This window comes from Solea senegalensis, linkage group LG14, assembly GCF_019176455.1.
Source record: "Solea senegalensis isolate Sse05_10M linkage group LG14, IFAPA_SoseM_1, whole genome shotgun sequence".
NCBI lineage: Eukaryota > Metazoa > Chordata > Actinopteri > Pleuronectiformes > Soleidae > Solea > Solea senegalensis.
Window position 1 is genome coordinate 12,994,947 of NC_058034.1, and position 24,863 is coordinate 13,019,809.

Here is a 24,863-nt window from a genome sequence, read left to right on the forward strand (position 1 = left end):
AAATGAGAATGTAGTCAGACAATGCAATCTGCATTTTCTTTTATTTCTCTTCCTTTATGTGTTTCAAATTATAGCACAGCTTTTCATGCCATATCATCCTGTAGTTGTATACTATGCTACTTTGTATCATTTTGCTTGACAGTGCTTGACAAAACAACAATTTAGTTAAGAGTGAAGAGGGTCCAGAACTAACGGACTAACAGTCACCAACGCGCAACACCCGGTGTTTGTGGATAGTTGGGAGCAGCTCGGTGTCGGCCCTGGAAAGGAGGAGGAGGAGGGGGATCCCGGTGACAGGGGATCGAACCCCCCGCCTTGTGCAATACATCTTCTGTTCTGCGGTAAAGATGGCGGCGTCAGAGGGGGCGCGCAGCAGCCGGACAACGGCAAGACGATTGTGAAAAAAGCCCGACATTTGACTGAATCTCGCTCCTGGAACATCGTTGATTTCTGCTCGGATATCATCTGGATCTCCGGAGTGCGGACAACCGCTGTCACAGGCCCGTGTTGCGAGTTTATTGTTGAAGACAGGGTGAGGGTGGGTGGGTTTCAGTGATTGCTGCTAACGTTAGCTGCTAACTGCAAAGCCAAAAGAGCTAGCACAGGCTAGTTAGCGTTAGCTTAACGGTGAAGATCAGCAGGGAGGGGGATTGAGGAAGACTGTTCCGGCCAGGCCGCTCCAGCTTGGGGGAATGTGAGCCAGAGGTGCACAGGGGTTTGCTCGCATCGTCCCGAACGTCCTTACGCCAAACTACTGTGATGGGACAGCAGGTAGGCCGCGTTGGTGAGGGCACATCGACCGCACTCCAGCCACCACAGCCTCACGCGTCCCAACCACACCAAGGGAAGGGGATTCGGGGGAGCGGCGCCGGGAGGAGACCCCGTGAACCCGGCAGTAGCACCGGGACACCACCGGGCAGGACTGCTGCAGTCAATGTGCCAGATCCAGCCATCAATATATTCACACAGCATTCAGGTAATTGGACATAAACGTTCTTAACAAAGGTTTGGATAATGATGAAGTTGTATAATTTCTTTTAATGCTTTACTGCTGATGAGCGACTGCTAGCTCATCCTATGCTAGTTTGACAACGACGCGTGAGCGGAAATAACTATGCCAACTAACAGTGGTTTCTTTTCTTTTTTTTTAATCCAGTTTACTCTTTTGTGTGTGTTTTCAATTTTGCATGTATTACCTTGGATTTATAAATAAGTCACAACTGGGGTCACCCACTCATGCTGCTGTGAACTTTGTACAGATCATTCATATACAGAAACAGACCTGTAGCTGTAATATTAAGTGATATTATCAGATAATATTATTAATCTCATTTTAGGACGTGTTCAATGTCTTGTGTCTTAATGCTTGCACTACCATATTTTGAATAAGATGACAATAAAATCACACCAGTACAGTTTCATGAACACGACACCATACTGAATGTTACACCGATATTGTGCATCAATAGTAGTCAAAAAAAAGGCCCTGTAGTTTAGAAATGCCCAGTCATATGTAGTACAATAGTAGTAGAGTTTTCAGACTGAATGTGTTTGAATGCACCACACATGTAGTACTGTAGTACTAGATCAAATCCACCACTCATGTGTTAGTTTGTTTGTTCATTGTATGTGTACAGACATGAGACCTTTTATTTAGTAAATGGATACAATTGCCCATTTTCAACATCAATGTATTGCAATTAGGGGTGTGGGGGAGGTCGATACAGTGAAATATCATGATATTCTGCGTGGCAATGTTATATCGCCAAGTATCAATTTTTTGTTAGCATAAAAATATCAATTGACGTTTCAGTCCACTAGATGGTCCCAAGTGCTCAGTCTTACTCAGGCTGTTGTGTGATTATATCGCAATATCGTGATAATATAGTATCGTGGTGTCTTTGGCAATTCCCACCCCTAATTGCAATATTGTAGTTCACGTTGCTTGCTACTTGTTATCTACCAAATCCCAAAAATAGAGACAGCTTATTTTAAAAAAATGTCAATAGTCTTCTAAGCTCTGCCTAAAGGGTCAGAGCTGCAGGTTACCTGATTAAGTTTCCCTTCTGTTTGTGCAATACTTGATTTGGTAAACAGTGATTTTAAAAAAAAAAAAAAATTGCCTCCGGAGGTTGAGCAACAAACAACAGGCTCACATTACGATACCAAGTGGTTTTCACATGCTTACTTACATCCTCTGTCTGATCCTCTTTCCTGCTACAACACACTCAATCAGCAGATTGCTTAGTTTGATCCAGTGGGAAATCAGCAGTATAGTATATGAATTATTTAGCTCACCTTCTGTCATTGTATTATTCATTGCACTCAAGTAAAAGTCTTATGTATTGAATCTGGTGTTAGTGTGGTGAAGAACGGATAGACGAGGCAGAGGTGGTGGAAATTACCCCACCATTCTAAAATTCCTGCCTTTGAGCTTTAGCTATACATTGATATTATTTGCATCTGTGAGTCATGGATAGCAATGTAGATCTCCATTATCTCTCTGCCTTGAGCTATGGAGAAGTAACTCCGTCATGCCCTAAATGTCCTGCCTCTTTCCTCCCAACAATTTCTCCTGAGGCACTGTTTGTAGAGGCAGATCTGGGCATATAAATCACAAAGATGACGAAGTGTAATATTGTTATTATAATGATTTTTGGATTTAATTTCCTAACTTGATTGTTCTCTTTGAGTGCAAATTATAAGTTGCATTTGTTTGATGCCTGTCTACCTGTGTTTAGATCGGTTTCTCACTCCTATCCATTCTTGAGTGGATGATTACCTCAAACTACTGGCATGGTTTGTCTACTTTCTGCAGATGTTATAGAACCAGAAAGTAGCAAGCTTTTGAGAATGGGAAGCTGAAAAGTAAATCCCTTCAAGTTGAAATACGTGCAAAGACAGACAGACGGACCTACAAAGTGCAGCTCCATTCACTGTCGGCACTGTTCTGTTCTGTTGATGGCAGGGCAGGAATGGCCTTTTTATAGCTGCCAGGATGCAGTCACATAGGCACTCTGCAGAAAGATTTCTACTCTTCAAAGCACACAATAATAGAACAAAGAGTCTTAAGTGAGGAAGCTTGAGACTATGCACTCAGTCTAACACTGACTATCAAAGTGCGTTTTTTCTGGTAGTCTATTTATGTGATAATGATGGCGCACTATGTTATTTGCCTTTGTAAGTAAAATTTTTGACTTGGCTCTTTAAAGAGGTTGTATTGGTTTGGTTGGGAAGGTTGAGATGGTTTGGTCATGTGCAGAGGAGGGATAGGGATTATTCTGGACAAAGGATGTTGAAGATGGAGCTGCCTGGGCTGGAGGAAAATGGGAAGACCACAGATGAGGATTATGGATGTTGTGAAGGAGGGCTTGAGGACAGTTGCTGTAACATAAGAGGACACAAGGGACAGGACAAGATGGAGGCAGATGATCTGCTGTGGCGACCCCTTAAGGGAGAAGCTGGAAGAAGAAGTAGTATTGATTGTTAGGGAGTTGGTGTTCATTGAGAGTAAAACAAAATATGTCTGAATCTGTTAATGGCCAATAACTCGTTAAAACTCAGAGAAATGTAGATGAAGTTGGTCATGATTTTATAATCCTGTAACGGCAGTCGTTTTTTATGAGTGATAAAATCAAGTCAACCAAATTTCCTTCGTTCAGAGTTCTCTTTGCAGCTGCAGTGCAGATTGAATTTATAATGATGACCAGATTTGCCTTGTGTCAGTTTGACAACAACATCATGTGAGTGACCAGTTAAGATAAAAATGATTGATCACATTCAGGGAAGTTGAAGTGTTGTACTTCCTTCTTCTGCTGTAACAGATGCATAGTATAGCTGTGAGTCAGTCAGTGGGTTGAGGTGTTGGGTGTGATTTTGTTTTCATAGTTTATGATTTAAAAACATTCCTAGTCAAAGCAATTAGCGATTTTTTGAATCTACCTTTATAACCACTTTATAGCAGACAAGCACACATAACATGCTAAATAATGACAATACTGATCCATGCTGTTTCCAGCTGAACTTAGTTAAACAGTAACCTTTGTATTTATTAAAATTCTGGATTCAGGAAAGTCTGATGGTTCGTGAATTTTGAAATTGCAGCTTCATTTCCCAAATGTTCAAATGGAAGAGCACAACTGTGAGAGCAATAGTGTTAAGTAAAGTAAATATGTGACGGATGGCCCAAGAGCATGGACAAGTAATGGAACTTACTTGTCAAAATGAAAGACAACATATAGGCAATAAACTCTATATATTATATACATTCAGCATGTCATTAAAAGGTATGTATTTTGAAGTCATTCTGGTATGTTGGTGGTGCTGACTTTCCAGCAAGTGTCACTGAGTTTTATTATTTTCTCACTACACTTTCTGTCAGTAAACCTAAAACCACTGAGTCATTTCAGGGAAGATGAACAGAGATGCTGGAGGGCACTGGTGTAAATTGGTTCTTGTCATTCTCCTCCCCCTTCCTCATATCCCCCCCCCTTTTTTTCCTCTTAACTTCTATAGCTTCCTGTTTCGGGCATTTTTTTCTTTAAATGAGTCAGTTCCTGTCCCCTGCTCAGGTGTGCAGCAGTTTTCCTCATCTTTGAACAACACCCCCACCAGACAGGCAAGCCAGTGGGAAAACACCAAGCTAAACAAGGACAGACAGTTCTGTGCTAATTCAAAAGGAGTCATACTGACAGCCACCTTTAAATGTATTGGTTGAGGTCCATTATTGGTAAATCAATTGCTTCAGCATATTGATGGTTCCATACAATACTTCTCTTTCAGTAGTTCATAGAGTTCCATTTCTGCAGTGCTTTCATTTAATACAGACTCTGCAGAGAGGTGAATCCTATGTTATTGAACTGACACAAAGGGATGAATCTCTGGAGAAAACATCCCCTTAATGGTCTTTCCACTGCACCCTTTCAGTGCACTTTATTACTTTTCAGGATTTGTCACTGAAACGGGTGCTATCACTGACATCGTAAAAAATGAGTGACACTACTTCTGAATGTTCTTTTGTAAAAGAAAACAACAAAGCAATTGCCTAATCTATTTTTACCCTGAACAGACCGTAGAAATTGGGGCAGGTGTATTTTTGTGCATCAATACTGTAAATATAGAGCCAGCTGTACCCAAAGAGCAGCACTGTTGAAGGTGCCTAGAGGAGAGAAGAGTTGCCTGGATCCTGGATCCAAGGACCTAAGCTGATTTGCATCATCATGGGTGAAATTAGATTACAGACAAATCCACTTTTCCATGGACTCTTATGTACTAAAAGCCAAGCCACTCAGCAGTCACTGCAATACGAGGAGAAAACCCGGAGGCTGTAGGTGAAATTTTAATAAACTTAAAGAAAGGTATTTGCATGGAGTGAAGATGATTTAAAAAAAGAAAAAGAAAAAAAAAAGCTAGTTGTTTCCATGTAACAGCCATTAGCCACTAGGAGGAGCCATGGCCACATCTCCTCTGGGTGAAATTGACCAGAAATTGGGTCAAAACTGATGTGTCTGATTGATTCGGTGGTAATAAGTAGATGTGTTTGTCAGATTATGGTGTAACGTGGTCTTGTGTCTAAACGACTGCATTTACCATTGATGTGCTCTCTGTAGTGGTTTTATGTTTGATCATTTGTCTCTTTGTGAATTCATCCATAACAGACTACCTTGTTCGACAGCTGACTAACAACCAAGCCACCTTATCGTCAGCCTGAACCTTTGACCAGCTCTGCCTAATTCCTATCTGTTGCAACTGACTGTTGCGACAGGCCTTATTCCTCACCCTACATTTAAATATCAGTTAAATGTCCATTGAACACAAGTCCTTCACAATCAAATAAAATACAATCCAGAAATGGATATACACCCCCGTAAACTCAGCTGTTGCATATTCCTTTATTGTTCTTTGCTGCGCTCCAGTGTTCTGCTGCTGCGTTGAGCCTTTGTATCTGCTACCAGTCAACCCTTTGCAGTACCACAGACCTAGGTTTTATTCCTTGGCCTCAACTCTTGTGCAGCTTATATTCTTAAATAGCGAGGATTAATCCAAACAGTGAGTGACTGGCTGTGTAGATGGTGAAACCATCCTTTGCATCTGTCGGCTTCAAAACACCAAACGTTTTCAGCTCCGTGAAGAGGTCTTGCCAAAATTGTTGCAGTGGTTGAGTTTGCGCTCTTGAGCTAGTAAGCCAGTGCAGCAGAGAAATACAAGATATGGTATAGGAAACGGGGTACAGTACACTATACCTGGGTGCCAAGCCTGTTAAGTACTGGGTTGCTTTCAGGACCAGTCCTCTGTTGATGGCATTATCACAACTGCTTAGCCTCTGTGTTCAGGCTAGAGACTTGGCTGCAAGTGCATATTCACACACACACTTAGGATGCACACATTGCATGCACATGCATCCACCTACTATCTCTCTCTTTCTGTTCTTATGAGTGAAGTTGTGTTGTGGTGCAATTTTGTGTGAGGATTACTCAGCATGTTCTACCCCCTGAGTGTAATCACCCACAGCTGACCAGTTGGTCAGATACCCTTAATCTGGGCACCCTGTGGTGCTGCTGTACTCAAAGTTGCCATGTGATTATTCTGAAAAGAGAAAGAAGCCATTGCATTTGACTTCTTGCAGTTTTTAGGATTCCTGGTTACATTTCAGCCTCCATTTATCATTTTCAGAAAGTCCTCTGCTACTTCACTCAGTAATAGTATTATTATTATTACATTGTTAATCCAGTTTGAATTTGTGAGACTATTTGTTATACCCCATTTCTACTGGTTAACAAGCCATTTAATCCTGGCTTTAAACAGGTTTTTCACTAGTGGGAATTTATTTAATCAGCATTCACTCGTGGGTCAAATTACTTTGCAGTGCATGGGGTTTTACATCAGCTTCGGCTCCAACCGGCATCAGTAGGAACTCAAGCCCCAGGTGAACGCGCTAATTTCTTCTTTGTATGTAACATTATCACTGATGGCTATGATTTTGTTGTTGACTTTTTTTCTTTTCGGGTCTCCTTTTGCTTTCAGCATGTCTGTGACGTCGCAATTCATGTAATGTAATGCTGGGCTAAAATAAAAGAAAAACACCACAGGGCAGATCAACCACTAGGTATGGTGATAATGGTCCTTTTTAGCACCTTCGTCCAGGTTTAAAAATTCTAGTTACGCTTGCTAAATTTACTGTGAAAGAGGCTTTAGATGGGTAAAGAAGCCATATACGTCTTTTGTATCATGTTGGCTATACACTGAAAATAGTTACTCCACCGGACTGGTTTCACTCTCTGGTCACTCCCAGCTGTTTGACTAATGGCTGGGTCATACTTGACACTTTGTGTTGTATTGAATTTGTACTGCTTTGGATTTCTGCATGCATGAACACGCCCACGATTCCACGGTTCCCTTCGTACTTAAACAAAGGTTGGCGTCAGTCTTGGGTTTCACTCACGGGTATTCGATCTCATATTCCATTCCCTGTAGTGGAAATGTCTCAACAGAAAATTGCGGATGAAAAGGGCGGATGATGAAATCTGCGAACTGTTGACGAGAGCAAAATGATGTTTTAAAGTCGTGACGTTAGAAAACATGTCGACTGTCAGCATGTTTCTGTGTGAGTGCTATAGAGAGATAATATGGTGGCAGTGGCTCTAAATACATTAACGGTGTTGTGGATCGAACAACGAAGGCCGAGTAGGCAGTCTCTAATCTATCCTGACGACCGATTGTATTCATGTATGCTCAGGAATGTGGCCACATGTGTCCTCAAACCACCCCTGTATGGGTTTTCTGTGGACGGAGAGCGCATTCAGTATGGATTCACACCTGCACTTTGCCCATTATCAGATCATTGAGGACAAATGTTGATGCCAGGTTTGAACGGGGTCTTATCCAGTGTCTGTTCTGCGTTACTGTAAAGCAGCTTACTCTACACACGGATTAGCTCCTCAGACATCAATATCAAAATGTTTCTAGTATTGACCCTTATGTGTCCTCAAACCACCCCTGAATGTGTTAACCCTTATTAGACAGAAGGCTTTGGAGAGATTTGCTGTGGTGAACACACCTCTATACCTGTGGGTAGTTGGCCACATAAACAACTGCCTCAACCTGACACTTTGCATCATCCACATACATCATAACTGGAGGTGGTAATTGCCAGAGACATCATGATACAATATTATTATGATATACTGAGAATTTGCGAAATCATATTGCGATATTCTCACTAGAGCTGCATTTAACGATTATCATAATCGATTAATCTGTCGATTGTTTTCTCGATTAATCGTTTGGTCCATAAAATAGAAAATCTTAAAAAATGTTGATTGGTGTTCGTCAAACCTGGTGACGTTCTTGAATGTCGTGATGTTCCAAAATGATTGACTTTTAATGATTTCTTGTTATCCAGAGCAAAGAAATTAAGAAAATATTCACTTTTAAGAAGCTTAAAAAATCAGAAATCTTATTTTAATCATGAAAATAGCTTCAAACCGATTAGTTAGTTTCATTTGGCCTATGTGTGAAATGGACACATGCAGTGTGGCTGATGAAGAGTTACTTTCCGGTCATCATATGCCACTAATCCTTTCAGCTGTCACATAAAGAACCACTTAGCTTTTTTTTGCCAGCACACCTTGAGAGAAGCACTTAGAGCCCATTATTAACCCATAACAGACTCTGAGAGGGGCAAGGCAAGGTGAGCTCTGGGTTAGAGCGTCATTCTTCTCCATTCCAGGATGATCCACTGGCGCTAAGCCCCAGACTGTTGTTTGTCCACTCCCTAATTGGCGTATTTCCATTTAGACGATGGGCCGTATGGACAGAGCTGAATAGAGAACTTTAACAGGCGTTCCCAAAGGTCTGCATGCGTGTGTAATTACTTACTCAGAGGGGTTTGCGACACCAGGATTTGTGAAAAGCTGGTGTCTGCCTGTGTGGACATGTGTGAACTGTGAGCACAAGTCATGCATATGTTTGCTTTCCTGGTTAAGTCATTTGGAAACTAGTGAACCATTTTATCTGCTGTGGAACTGATTCAGACTTAGATCAGTAAAGATTGATTTTAAGTCCTCAGATCAAGGGAGTTTACAGTGTCACACACACATACACACACTTGTGATCTGACATTAATGAGACTATTGTCCTTTGTCCAGGCCTCTTGAACAACAACTGACTCATGTCTCTCCCCTCAGTCTTATATTCCCAATGGACTGCTGCTGAAATTGTGGTTGGATTGCTTACAAATCAAGTTAGTCACATGTCAGGAACAAGCACATTGACGAACAAGCAGTTCAACTACATTTCTGCAGCTACAGTTGAAGTGTAGGTTTCGTGGCAGCTTGTCTGTAGTATATTTTAATCATTTTCTTCATTATGTGCCTGTAATAGAATGTTCTCAAGTAAGTTTCACTACTGTAGTGTCTCCTGTGTTTGCTTTATTGAATGAGTATCATGGAATAATGTTTGGCTCATTTGCTCTCAAGTTTTCCTCAATAATTTTAAGAGTAAATAAGGGTGTCATATAGAGATTTGCCACCTGACAAAGTGATTTGGAACTAATTTGCTAAAACCGACTTGAATTTTCCTAAATGCGACAGCAGAAAGGGCGGTGTTAATATGATTTCTGTTGAGGCTCAGTGTGATTCATTGACTGTCGGAAAACTACATCTTGGTACTTCAGACAGGATCCGATCTGGCCTGTCCTACTGCTTATGTAATGTTTTGTAAACTGGGGTTTTTAATTTGGACTTCCTGCAGGCAGTCAGCCATCTTTCTCAGCACCACCATCACTATGCATGTTATTTCTGGATGTCATGTTGCTATCTTTTGTTCTCCAGCAGCTAAAAATATACCCTTACCTCGCCGGTCATGGGCTTCAGATAATGACTGCATTGTTTTTGGTTATGGTGTGCAAGTGACGATATTGTTGCTTAATACATGGATGTGAAAGTTTTACAGGCACTCAGAGACACAGACAGCTGCAGGATAAGCAGCAGGGTGTAGGGACAGCTCAGGAATGTCACCATTGATGGTGTGTGTGTGTGTGTGTGCATCATGTGATGTGTCACCTCTGTCTCAGCTGTCTTAGGGGGAGCAGGCTTGGCATGAAGCCCCTCCAACTTGCAAATGCCCACTCTGCTTAGCTTAACAAAAAGCTGCAGTTTCTTCTCAGTGCACATGTGCTGCACATGTGCAACAACACACACGTTAAGGCACACGGACGGGCACACGACATACCTCAGGCTGGCCAACTGCTCCTTCAATCAAATGTCTCAGCACATGAGGTTTGAGCTTGGCCAAGAAAAACAGCATCCTGTTGGTTGGATTTTAGAAAGAATTTAGGGAGACGAAATATGATCAACCTGATTGAACTGGCTCCTGTAATGAAAAACATTTTTTATAATTGGGCTGCTTCATATGAGCCTTGGGATGCTCTGCTAATTAGTCTTTTTTTTTGATGTTGATGTTCATTTGTGATGACTGCAATTAAGATTATTTGAATAGAGACCACTGAATAGAATAGAATAGAATAGAATAGAATGCCTTTATTGTCATTATACAAGTTGTACAACGAGATTTACTTGACTTCACCTTGAAAGTGCATACAGCTAACAACGAAGAACAATAACAACAACAACAACAACAACCAGTGTATGGGTCAAGGACATTAAAAAGAAAAAGTGACCCGATTTGAATAGAGACCACTGACTAATGTGTGTTGCATAATATAACTCTCCCCTCCTTAAAAACCTTGCTCTATTCATTTTTATAAGATAGATAGCCCTGTATGTAAGAGGAGCAGCTCTGACAGTTGGCTCAGCCTTGGTATGGCAGTTGCGGTCATGCACATTTACACACACACACACACACACACACACAGGTGGGGGTCAATAGGATCTCTCCTTCCCCTGGGGAACAAGAGCAGCCATCTGCTGCTGGCCACGGTGCTGCTACAAGCCCCACACACTCCTCCACAGCACACATGCACACGTCACATTCAGCTCAACTTTCTGCCATACCATACACACTGCCCTACCCCCAACCTATGTCTGTATCTACATACCCCCTCCCAAACACACCACCACCACTGCCACAGGCCTATCTCGCTCCCTCTCTCTCTGCCATGTTTTGCCATCCCTTACAGTGCGTTAAACCACAGCGAGCATCAGTCATGTGTGTCTGTGCTCTCCAGCTGGACCTTGGAAATCTTGACTCCTCAAGGCCACATCAAAGCTAAGAGGGAGTTCCCAGCAGGAGACGGCTAGTCACTACTGTAACTTCAGATGTTTAGGTGGTTTTATTCAAGGACAGCGTGGGTAAATACATTATCTGGGGGGTCTTTCTCTGATCGCCTGTCATAGAGACTCCACTGTGAAGATGTCTTGGAATGCTAACCTACTTCAGCTTCTTGTTCTTTAAGAGGAGAATGTGCTTTTCAGTCTCCACTGTCGTAAGTCTACATTAACACAGTGAGGCTCTTGATCAGTTGGTCGGACTTGGCACAGCAGCGAAAACCCGTGTGTTTCTTTTTGGATTCTGGGACTGGTAGCTGACCAGATCAGAGCAGAAGATGTACTGGGAACTGTGGCTGAGCCAGGTCACGGCCAGTGCCGCACTACAGTGCATGTTGGTCCAGAACAAAGGTGAGCAAGTTGTGTGTGCAGATGTTGTGGCATAGAGGACAGAATAGATATTAAAGAGCTGCTGGCAAATGACAAATTAGTTTTAAATGTGCTGAAGTGTGTAGATCACACAGCTGGGAAAGTATCTCCACTGTCATGTGTCTGTGTGGCATGTGCCTGCCACATGGTGTAGACTAACTGTGGAAAATGTTTGATGCCTGCCAACTTTGAAAGATTACAGCAATGGTACAATTGTCACTCAATTATTTGAATTTCTGTGTTCCAGCCTAAAGTGGTCTCAGGATAAATGAAGAATTTGTTTAACCCCAGAAAGCCATGTCATGTCTCAGAAGCTTAAAGTGATCGTTATTCTTACAGACTCATGATAATGATGTTGATTTGCCTCAAGCACAAGTTTGTTGTTTTAGATTCTCATGTTCGAAACCAATGTGAAACCATTGTTAATGTCTGATTGTATGTGATTGGTCACACATGTTTTTATCTTTGGGTATTACTTATTATTTCAGGTTGGCTTCATTGATGCTAGATTACAACATTAAGACATACTATACTATCTACTATCTAATTTATGATTTGATGCTATATGTTTTCATACCGAATGCTGTCCTCTTTTGTAATAACCGCTATGAAATGAGTCGCAGAGCTCTCGGATGCCTCAATATCTGCATTACATATTGTTTTCATTTGATGTGATTTGGAATTGCATTGCATTGTTTTGCAGAGAAGACAATATGTGTGCAAACCTGCTCTGTTCTTCTCCATCTTTATTGAAACCTGACCTCACTGGCAATAAACAACTCTGGTCTGATATTCAAGAGAATTGCTGCAGAGAGAAAGAAAGAAATTGTTGTCAAAGAGTTTCTTCTTTAAAATAGTTTGGGTTTTAGATATTTGCATGTCACAAGAGCAGAATTGGCAAACTGAGCCCTTTCTTGTCCTCATCAAAGCCTTTTGTCGTCTGTTTCTGTTAAACATTTCACTTCATACACAAGTGACATTTTTTTCCCTTGATCTAAGACTTAAACTTTTAGTATGTAATATTTTGAGCAAGTGTGATTCAAAGTGTATGTGACACCAGACCACCTCTGTTTATGCTACTTATTTTGGTTTCTCTGTTGTATGTAGTGTATAATGCAATCCGGTACAATTAAACCATTAACCTGCGTCCTCTCAAAAATGTAATACTTTTAAAATGGCGCAAATTAAAAGTAAGGCTGAACAATTAAGGCTGTAAAAACATGTTAAAAACAATTTATAAATTTGAGTTCTTATCCTTGCATTAGCATATAGCAGTTAATTGTTCATGTTTTGAAACTATTATACAGTGAATATTGAATTAAAGCATCACCTAAAAAACATTCTAATCTAATTGAATCAAATGGTAATACCGTGTCAGAATCAACGCAGTACTTTGTTTTCCCCCAAAAGTTACAGTTCACAGTTTGAGATTACTTTATTACTTAAAAATATTGATGTGTATTTTTCTTTCTCGTTTGAAAGTATTGTGTACACGTTTTCCATTCTCCCTCCCTCTATCTCACCTCCCTCCTCTCCCACTCGTTCACCAGCTGTCCAGGCATGCAGTGACTTTGGCAGCAGCTGCTGAGTGAAGTACACATTGGCGTTGCATGTATGAACACATAATTGTGTGTCTGTTGGTGTGTGTTTTGCAGCTATGGCAATCACTGGGTTCTGTGTAGGGAGGGGACAGTTCCTATCTCAGTGGTGTTGAAGCTCCTCCCTCTTGTTCGCTGTATATACACACACGCATACCAAAGCACTCTCACCTCAGATCTTACATAGCTCAGGCTACACACCGTACATCCGTGTGTGCAGTCAGTGATAACAGTGCTCTTCACCAAGTAGACGGGTTAAAGTGATGCTTTTGAGGTGCCTGCAGGCAAGCAGCAGTTTTGAAGAAGAATGGACAGCCCTTAGCAGCTGTCAGCATCGCCACACAGGGCTCACGCAAGGGACTAATCATGGACGCACAGGTAGACAACCTGTGAAATGGACTCGTACATTTATGAGATTCTAAATTTGTGCCGTGTGTTAAAAAGGGCATCAATCTTGTCATCAGCCTGCCCTTCAACACAAGTGCTGTTTGTCAATTTGATACTCGTCTGTACTAAGCAGTTACTACTCACTGGTTTGAATAATATTGCTCGTTTACGCGTCTAATGAGTTACCACCTTTTATTCCTGACCATTTTTTTGTCCTCTTTCTCCAGAAGCTCTTCACCGGCCATTCGGCCTGGACTCTGCGGCACTGACGGAGGCGGTGCGCTGGAGCTCCAAAGAGAACCTGCTCGGAGCCGCCGAGAGCGACCCTAACCTCTTCGTTGCACTTTATGACTTTGTCGCCAGCGGAGACAACACGCTCAGCATTACCAAAGGTAAACTAAAAAGTGGGACAGCGAACTAAAATCAGTAAAGACAGTCTTGATTTATGAATTCATAAACAAATTCCCATTTCACGCAAAAAGACGTTTGTTACATCTGTCATGTGGTATGATGAGATAAGACAGGAAAGACCTGCCTCGCAGTCTCACACCATTTTCATGCATCATCATGCAAGGTTGGCAGTGACGTTACTCCGGGAGAGATTTTTCCATGTTTCACGCCTTCTTGATCATCACTGTTGACACCTGTAGCAACAGGGAATAGTGATTCCCATATGTGAGTCATCAGTAATATCCCCAGGGCATGGTCAATGATTGGCAGGTCGGCACCTCCTTAAAAGACATTTTGTGTAGTTAAGTGTAGTTATACCATAGGAATGTTGTGTGTCAATAGAGCATACCTTACATGCTTTGACATCGTCAGTATCTTTTTTTTTTGGTTCTCCACCCACCAGAACATGTAAAAACCCCTCTTTAAACTTCAGTTGAATTATTTTACATCACCCGTGAGCCAAATGCTTCGTTATCCATCACCGGACTCTGAAAAATATCTAAACCTTTTCGCCATTTTCCTCATCGTTCACACTTTTTCAAAAATGGTGTCTTAAGTTAACTCCGTCATCAAGCTCTCCCCTGAGTAATGAGCTTAAAATACCCTCATATTATCCAGAGACAGCCAGACTCATGTCCCCAACTGGTCCAAAGCATTAAACGTGGCAGTTTGTTAATTATCCGTCCGTTTTAAGGGTTTATGGCAGCTGCTTGGGGTGGAAATGATGTTTAGACCCTGACTCATGGAGTGAATCTAAGATTCCTGTCCACATGTGCACACCCGGGCTCCACTGCTCTTTTCCAATCTGACCAAGTCTTTTCTGTGACACATGGAAACACCCCAACGTGCCTCTGATACCTCTTTAATATGGAATTTATTCAACTGTAATAATAACAGGTGGATGGATGTGTGCAGCAGGATGAGGCAGATCACGGAGAGGGATTAAGCACATTCTCATCTGGGGCTAATCTCTCCTCTTCATGCCAGGCCAAACCAGGCTAGGCTTGGCCAGACCAGAGCCCCCGCTTCAGGCACACATGGCTCCCAGTGTTAGAGAGGAAGGCAGTCAGTGTTTCCACTCCCACAAAACCTAAAGGCACAGAGGACAGACACAGTGGAGACTGGTGAATTTGTTGGGCTGGATGTGGATAACCATCTCTGTTTAATGTAGCTCTATGGATTCCTGGCATAGTGTGTGGAGTTCTATGAGCTCAACCTGCAGGTCTAGTTAGTGGGGATGTGTTTGTAGGTAAGGGGGACTGGATCTGTCGTAGTTAAATGTTATATCTGTGACTGTTGGACTAAAATCGTTGTAGCTGCCTTTTCTTACAGTTTTAAGACTGACATTGACCTGTGGCCACACCCTGATTGACTTCAATCCTGCCATTTAAGAGAGACATTGTAACAGAGGTACCAATGCAGGGTGCGTCGTTGCTGCAATGCGTGGCACACCGATTGAACCATGCTTAGTCTCTGGAGCGGTGCTACATCATCTGGCAGGATTTTTAGCCTAATCAAGTAAATTCATGCAACTATACTGCCAGTGATTTACCTTGTAATGCAAAGTAAATCACTGTCAAAATCTACTTTGAGGTCATACTCAGGAAGATGGTAATGGCAGTGTAGAGGTTAGACACTGCCCTTGCCCTGCAAACTGAACTTTATCACTCCCAGGTTACCACTACCCTCAGTCGCTTCCGCCTTTTTCCCCTTTGCCAATCTTCCATCCCGACTGATTGCTCTTCCATTCCCTGTTGTTTGTTGTTCTGATGGATCCTTCCCTTCTCCAGTCTCCAACACATCAGCCTCTCCCTACCCTCATTTCTCCCGCACTGACGTCAGAGACAGAAAGATCAGACCATGTCCTGACATGCCAGGTTTTCGGCAAGCCTTTTATGACAGACAGGCGGCTCCTCTAACCCTGTCGTTGTTCCATAGCTTTGGCTGTATTTTCAACAAGACGCACGTCACATCCATGACTCCTCTCACTTCTGTGAGGTCTGATATGAATGCATAATGACAAACATAGTCATAGACATAGACAGATACATTGTGGAAGTTTGTTCTAAGCATTGTTTGAAACTTGAAAATCGAAATCATGTTATCAGAATCAGATGTTTCTAAACCCTCCAATGGGGGATTTTGGTAGTAGCCAGGCTGGGATCATAGCCACTGGGACATTCCGCTACCGTTTTATCCAATCTTACAAATTTCCCCTCCTGTGTCCAGGTGAGAAGCTGCGTGTGCTTGGCTACAACCAGAATAGGGAATGGAGTGAAGTGCGCTCTAAGAACGGCCAGGGCTGGGTGCCCTCCAACTACATCACACCAGTCAACAGTCTGGAGAAGCATAGCTGGTACCATGGGCCCGTTTCTCGTAGTGCTGCAGAGTACCTGCTCTCTTCTCTTATCAATGGGAGTTTTCTGGTCCGGGAAAGCGAGAGCAGCCCCGGACAGCTGTCCATTTCTCTGCGGTATGAAGGGAGGGTCTACCACTACCGGATCAATACAGCCTCTGATGGAAAGGTAGAGCCACCAACAGTTTACGATTAGTTCAAATTCTGTCATGTTTGAAATGTTGAAGTAGATATGTAGAGTTTTTTGCTAGCTGTTGGTGTTTGGACTTAACAAGGTTCATCCTTTCTTCTGTCTTTGTTCCTCCTCCCTCAGGTCTATGTTACATCCGAGAGCCGTTTTGCCACCCTCGCTGAGCTGGTCCACCACCACTCCACAGTAGCCGATGGCCTGGTCACCACATTGCACTACCCAGCGCCCAAATGTAACAAGCCCACAGTGTATGGTGTGTCTCCCATCCATGACAAGTGGGAAATGGAGCGCACAGACATCACCATGAAGCACAAGCTGGGAGGGGGGCAGTACGGGGAGGTGTATGTGGGAGTGTGGAAAAAGTACAACCTCACAGTGGCTGTCAAAACACTTAAGGTTAGTAGACCATTGAAGTTATCTTTTGATTTTTCTTTTTTTTTAACTTCACTGTGAAAATGTAAGGATATATTCACAACATCTTTGTAGTTTTAAATGATAGGGCATGGCCAAAACAATGGATATAGTTTGCCATCTGCAGGTGCACTTTGGCATTACACATGGTTATCACTATTACTAATGAATGGCACTTTTTTCTCTAAATCTTACAGCGTCTTTCTTTGTAAAATCTTTGATTTAATTGTATGTCTTTGCCTTTCTACAATAACAGGAGGACACCATGGAAATTGAAGAATTTCTAAAAGAGGCAGCAGTTATGAAGGAGGTCAAACATCCAAACCTTGTTCAGCTATTAGGTCAGTTGTTTATTTTCAGCATGAATTAAATGCTGCCCCATAGAGCCTACCTTTAATCAACATTGCATTATTGCCGTCTTTGAAAAACGCGTTCAAATGTTGCATCATTTCCGTCTGTGGTCTACATAGGTGTGTGTACCTTGGAGCCTCCCTTTTATATTGTGACGGAGTACATGCCGCATGGTAACCTACTGGACTACTTGAGAGAGTGTGATAAAGAGGAGGTGAACGCTGTTGTGTTGCTCTACATGGCAACACAAATCTCTTCTGCCATGGAATACCTGGAAAAAAAGAACTTTATTCACAGGTAAGGGATGAGTCCATCCAAGTATGTGTTGATGTAAGAATTTAATAGTGTCCAGTTTATTCCTGTTTTGGTCCACACATGTGAAAGACTTTTCTCACCCTGTAGGGATCTTGCTGCAAGGAACTGCCTGGTCGGGGAGAATCATGTTGTGAAGGTTGCAGACTTTGGCTTGAGCAGGTTGATGACTGGTGACACCTACACTGCACATGCTGGGGCCAAGTTCCCCATCAAATGGACTGCACCCGAGAGTCTTGCTTACAACACCTTCTCCATCAAGTCTGATGTGTGGGGTGAGCGATACATGTGCATACGACCATGCTAAGCTTTGCTTGTTTTTTTGTACTCCATTTCCACTGAACTAACTTTTGATCCACTGACATTTTCTTTTGTACAGCGTTTGGGGTCCTGCTGTGGGAAATTGCTACATATGGCATGTCTCCATACCCTGGCATTGATCTGTCTCAGGTCTATGACCTCCTGGAGAAAGGATATCGTATGGAACAGCCTGAGGGATGTCCACCCAAGGTCTATGAACTCATGAGAGCATGTAAGTAGTAGCTGTTTGACCTACTTGTGGGAGGACATTAATATTTTTGCCCATTTACCATCCTGATTTTGAGTTTTTTTCTTATTAATTTTTAAAATCTCTGTGAAATGAATGTATTTAAAACTGGATCACTTTGAGTCAGCACTTGCTTTATAATAATTTCTCTCTACCAGGCTGGCAGTGGAGCCCATTAGACCGACCTTCATTTGCAGAAATCCACCAAGCATTTGAAACAATGTTCCATGACTCCAGTATCTCTGAAGGTATTGTAACACACATAGCTTGTTCTCAGTTCATTTAGTTTGATTGCCATGATTATGAAAAGCTCAAAACTTTCTCTCCTTTAGCTCCTAAAGCTACCACAGTACCAACACTTTAAACTAAATTGAAAAGTTATTTTAAGAATACAAAATAGGCATGGCGGAGATGTTCACAAGAGTGGATTCTTACTTACTTCACTTTTGGTTAATTTGTTCAGAAAATGTAAAGTGGATCTCAGCTGAGTGATTTCTTGTTTTTGCATCGCAGAGGTGGCAGAGGAGCTTTGTAAGACGGCCTCCTCTGGTCACTTTGGACCACTGCACTCCTTCAGTCAGGACATGCCCCTGCTGCCTTCCAAATCTCGCACAATCCACAAGCACACGGAAAACAAGGAAAACATAGAGGGCGGACTGGATGGGCGCACTGACCATGGCACACACAGCCACTCAGGTACAGCCAGGCTTCCCGGCCTCACTACCAACCAGTCACGTGCATCACATTATGAGTCTGCAGGTAGCCAAGAGAAAGCCAACTCAGAGAATGATCTGCAACGTCGCCAAGCCCGCCGCCTAAAGAGAAGAGCAATGATATTCCTCACCAAATGACCTCCAGTCAATCTGACAGCAGTTCTTCACAAGCACAGCCTGACAAGTCCCTACAAATGATTTGAGTTTTATGAAGTTTTATGAAGTTTTGAGTAATTCATCCTTAAAATTAAAGTGCCCGTGTCCTTGTCCTTGTCATTCAACACCAATTGAAACATTTGCTAACCAATAGTGCAAAACCTAAACTATGAACAAATCCCCAAAGAACATATTTAGCTTATCTAAGAGTCAACAATCTGTCATTCAACTCTTTCAGTCATTTTATTTATGTGATGTTGTGTTAACATTAGTAATCATTTATTTCTTGTACTCTCCTGTATTAATATTTGCTAACCCTAATATTAAATTCCAATTTTATTGTTCGTTTGTCTTTTTGTGTTTAACTTATTACATATTTATTTGTTCAGTGTTGAAAATAAACGTTTGTTTGTTTGTTTGTTTTTAAAGGCTTTTTGGTATTTGTATATTTATGTTAAGGACCCTGTGCTTTGTCTTGGTCAATTTACTTTCATTTTGCCCATTTATTTATTGATTATCAATTAAACAACTCCAATAATGAAGTAAAGACATTCATGCATAACATTTCACACAGCTTACAACACTGAAATTGTCACGAGACAAATTAACTGTTTCTCACCAGTGAGTGAGTGAGTGAGTGAGTGAGTGCATGAGTGATGGATAACAGTGCTACAGAAATGCAGAAATGTATTCTGAATATTTATTTACGCATATTTGTTTTTAAATGCATATAATGGATGATGGGAATTGTAGTAAAAGATATTCTATGTGTATTGACTTGCTTTCCTCTGTATTAACCATGATATAATATGATGAGTTTTTCCTCTTCATTTTCCTCAAGTCATTATCTGTTTGGTGAAATTTATCAAATCATTTATTTATTAGAAATCAGAAGGCTTGTAACAATCAATTTTCTTTGAGCTAAGTTAAATAGCAGGTTAGCTAATATTAGGGATTGGGCAGTCTCTGTTTGGTTCATGTTATCATGAGGTCCCAGAGGTATATTCATCCTACCATCTTTTACAAGAGCAACTTAAACGTAAATCATTAAATGCAAATCTTCTATTACCTTTATTAAATGCTTTTTCCTCAGTCTTCAATCCCTAAGGAGGAGAGAGCAGATTTTACAGAGAAAGAGGGTAGTCCATTTTATTATAACAGCATACTGCCGTCTAAGGGAGCCATCTTTTTCAAGATATTAAGCAACAGTGATGAGTGTGTTCTCGTTGTGTTGAGCGTAGCTTCTTTTTATCGTTTTAATCTGTTTCTCTCATCTCTTGCCAGGCTGGGCTTCATTGCTGGGAGGCGATGGACGATCAGGTGGCTCCCCAGCTTTGCCCAGAAAACAGCAGCCACGAGATAAATCTCCCGGCAGCCTTTTAGAGGATACACAGGATATGGGCACGTTTACAAGAGACCGCAAGACTAGCTTCTTTAGCTCCTTCATAAAAAAGAAATCTTCCTCCTCTTCTTCCTCCTCCCAGCTCCAACAGAGCCTTCCAACACCACCCAAGAGGAGTAGTTCTTTCCGGGAGATGGAAACACAGCCTCACAAGAAGTATGAACCCACTGCTGATTTCAATGCTCCTCCTCCTTTGCCTCAGTCAGACAGTTTAGGAGGCTTTTCTGCCTCTCCTTCCCACTCCCAAGGGGAACCCGCCCAGACCCAGTCAAGGTGCTGTGGGGCAGCTTTCGGGCAGAAACCCTCAAGCGGAGGCCTTAGTTCACAGGTGACGAGCAGTAGCACTTGGGGAGGGTTGGCTGGCTTTTTTACCCCTCGACTCATCAAAAAGACCCTGGGGCTACGGACAGGAAAGACACCCTCTTCAGACGAGGGTGGGAGTATAGTTGGAGGGCCCAAACCCTTCCCTAGGTCCAATTCTACCTCCTCTATGTCATCTGGACTGCCAGACCTGGAGCGCATGGCTCTAACTTTACCCAGGAACCGCAGTGCAAAAACCCCTCTGGAGAGAACTGCCTCCACAACTTCCCAGCCAGAGAATGGGGCAGCACGGCCCTCAGAATCTCTGCTGAGGAGGATGGACGAGGGGACGGCACAAATCAGGGAAAGGCCCAAAGCCAAGCTACTACCCCGGGGCGCTGCTGCAGGGATGAGGGCACCAGGAGTTGGAGGGGAGGTTGGGGAATCAGACAGTCTCTCCCGGGTCAAGGAGGGTAAAGAGGAGAGTGGGGGAGGACTGGAAAGGCAACAGAGTTGGTCATCTCCCTTAAAGAGCTCTACATCTAGCACCTCCTCAGCTGCACCGGGTGCACCAACCCACAACCACAAAGTTCCAGTCCTGATCTCCCCCACACTGAAGCACAGCCCAGCTGACGTGCACTTAGTCGGGCTTGACTCTCAGGGGAATCGCTTCAAACTGCTGTCTGAGCACCAAGCAGACCGGGACAGGCCGCGTCTTGTAAAACCCAAGTGTGCTCCTCCGCCCCCTCCCACTCTACGCGGCCTGCAACACTCCTACAGCGGTGATGGTGAGGAGCAGTTAGGAGGTGCACCTGTGGAAGTGAATGGAGACACATTAAAAGGTCACAGGTCAAGGCGAACGTCAGGGGGAGCAACGACGGGCAGGCCGTCTGTGCCACCACCACAAGTGCCTCCTGCATCTTCTTCTGCCATCACAAACACAACGCCAACCAAAATGGCCAATGGAGCCACCACCACTGCCTCGCAAGCGGCACAGTCAGCCGGTTCCAAAGTGGCACTGCGGCGAATCAGGCAGCAGGCAGAGAGGGTTCCCCTGGAGCGGGTCAGCCGTGAGGCCCTGCTGGAGTGCCTGAGCAGCGTCCTCCAAGCCAGCTCTGAAAGCCCATCCAGCAGCCAGGTGCTGGACGCTGGCCACCAGCTGCTAGACTACTGCTCAGGTTACGTGGACTGCATCCCACAGATGAGGAACAAGTTTGCCTTTCGAGAGGCAGTGGGAAAGCTAGAGCTCAGCCTGCAGGAACTAAGGGCTTCGCCTTCAGGGGGAGGACTGAGCAGTGTGGGGCCCAACACTGTACTGGACAACCTGCACAGCTGTATTAAAGAGATTAGTGATGTAGTGCAGAGGTAGCCACTGTGACAACAGCAACAACTGGCAGCCCTGACCACACATCAGATTGCCTTTTTATGTTTCTGGTTTTATCAACAGCTTTTTGTGGGACAAAAATCTCCAAATCTCTAAATCTCTGAATCTCTCTATGTACCTCAGAGAAATCTCTACAAAATGTAATCTTTTATTGTTTACAAACAACTGTTTCATAAAATGCCAGTGTGGACACTAACTTTGCTCTGACTTGTACATATTGAAAAATGTTTATACTGAACTAAATGTGGTTTAAGTCGCACCATGAGATGTTTGGACACGATGGTCATGATGATAATGGCCTCCCTGTTAAGTGAATGTCGAGTGTATCAGCTGTGTGTAGCCAGTCTGGAGAATAGTTAAAGCTCCGTCTGCTTTTCTGTCAGTCCGTTGCATTACTGAGCGAGAATGATAGCAGTTGTACCCAGCCTTACTGAGAAGACAACACAACTGTTTGTCCTGTTTGCGTCAGCTCAAGCTGTGTTTCACTAGTATGTGAATCATGAGTGTTTTGCTCAGCATCTGGGGAATTCGATGACCATTTGCCAATATTTAAAGCCATTTAGGGTCACGATTTGACATTTGTATTCCTGTGCATATGTGTTGTTTTTTTGATTTTTATATCATTTGGATTTTATTTCATTGATTGGTCGGTAATTTTCAGTAGCGAAACAGTTGTTATGAAAGAATACACACCTCCCAAAAACTGCTTATTTTTGTGATGACAGTCTTGTTTTTTTTGAGGATAATCTTAAGAGTAATCAGCCATTTAGTGACAGTGACATTCCCAAAACAAAAGTGAGACCACTGACAACCATTGAAGGGATCATTTGTATCATTGAAATAACATTGCGTTCTTTTGACAAGTGTGTAGCAAGTGGAATTTTAAGTTTTATGTTTCAATAGTATCAAATACAGGCTTATCAAATTTAAAACAAGAAGAAAGTGTATATAAAGGCATATAAAGGTATTTTTGTCTCCCCCCACAATACTGAAGCTTAAATGACTGAATGTGGGGGGTATTTCATCATATGCACAGCATTTGACTTTGCTCCAGTGACATGACTGATGCTTACACCCCCCTAAAGCATTTCAACGCCTCTATCCTGGTATCCTTGCACATTACATTTCATTCATGTATGATGGAGCATAACAGTGTGGAGCATGGAGAGGGAGCGCACAGAGTCACACATGAGCAGGTGAACTGGGACAGTGTTTCTATATGTGTCCTGAGTATGGACATTGTTGGATTCCCTGTAGCCTTGTCATGGCCTCAGTGCCTCAAATCCTTCAACGTACGAACACGATGATAATGCAGAGACCTACTTTACACTAATCACACAGTACTGATCTCTCAACAAGCAAAACTGCAGTATGTCTTCAGCACATGAGCGATTTGTACATTATTTGGTTCAAAGAAAAATGCTTTTTAGGATGTTATGTATGAACTTGAATTTTAAATTATTCTTTTCTTTTTTTTTTAATTAAAAGCACAGACCTATTTTGAGAAAAGAGTGTAAATATTTGATTTATTTCATATCCAGGAAACAAAAGATTTATGTGTGGTCACAGCATAAGGAGCAATGTTTTTGATGTGCAAGACTGAGGCCAATCCACCCAGACCTGAGCATCTGCTTTATGAATGTATTATTCTTCAGTTCTGAACCCAGCCGAATGTTCATCTGCATGACTCTTTAATCTCCTAAGGTGTCATTTATTTATTATGTAATACCTTTTCTTGGCCCAATAATGCTAATGTCCAGAAACATCTGCTCTGTTTTTTGAGCACAAACAAAACTGTGTACAGTGCACACAAAACCACAAATGTCTTTTTTTTCCCTTTTGTTTCTGTGGCTCACATCTTTACACTGGATAAGAGACATTAGTTCATTGACGTGTTTGCATCTAAATATTACAAAATCTATTCAATAATACTGTCTTTTAAAGGCACTAGCTTTTTCAAGTAAAACTTTTAATTTGTGGTGCATTTCATTCTCGTTTCATGTTACTGTCTGGAATATCTTGTTTCTTGTCTATCAGGACACTTTGAGACACCGATGATTCATTTTGAAACTCACTATGCATTATAAATAACATTGCCAACCTTTTTTTTTTGTTTTTAATGTTTATTGTGCCTTTGTGTGGAATGTGGATAAATATGTACAGACATCATCACTGCAAGAAATCACAGTATGGCAATGATCAAATCTATGCTATTTAATTTTTTTTGCCATGAGATTATCACTTCATCATGCCCTCCTGTTATTTGGTGGTTAACAGTCAGTTAAAACATTTGTCCTTTTAGATTATGTAGTAACGAAGTAATTTACTTGGCCATAAACATTGTTAATGCAGCCACACCTGTTTGGTTAAACAAATGAACCTGCTGCTCATAAATTGTGTCTGAAACATTTGTCTTTATAATTGCCTTACACCATTCTGGTCTGTTTCCCTGTTAGGTTTTTATTGATTTTTAATGCATGTCTGTGGAACAGGTTTCCAAAGAACAAAAACAAAAAAACAGATTTTTCTTTAAAAAAAAATCAAAAACATTTTTTCCTGTCATTGACCACCACAGCATCAATGAATTAATTGAGTACTAATGCTTTTCCTCCTCATATCTGTTATCTTAACCAGTGCTGTTTAATATCTGAA

General features: G+C 42.2%; 1 protein-coding gene across 2 annotated transcripts; it reads left to right on the plus strand.

Moving 5' to 3' along the window:
* Positions 1 to 216: 216 nt before the first annotated feature.
* abl2 (c-abl oncogene 2, non-receptor tyrosine kinase) lies at positions 217 to 24,721 on the plus strand. Of its 2 annotated transcripts, none has more exons than XM_044044821.1 (11): positions 217 to 976; positions 13,867 to 14,031; positions 16,319 to 16,614; positions 16,759 to 17,031; positions 17,303 to 17,387; positions 17,517 to 17,694; positions 17,800 to 17,984; positions 18,089 to 18,241; positions 18,415 to 18,504; positions 18,770 to 18,952; positions 20,410 to 24,721. In XM_044044821.1, exons 1-11 carry the CDS (start codon positions 760 to 762, stop codon positions 22,194 to 22,196), a joined length of 3,612 nt encoding a protein of 1,203 aa, XP_043900756.1. In that variant the 5' UTR covers positions 217 to 759; the 3' UTR covers positions 22,197 to 24,721. The 2 variants fall into 2 exon arrangements, with proteins under 2 accessions (XP_043900756.1, XP_043900757.1); XM_044044822.1 differs by lacking the exon at positions 217 to 976 and adding an exon at positions 13,439 to 13,630.
* The last annotated feature ends 142 nt before the right edge of the window (positions 24,722 to 24,863 follow it).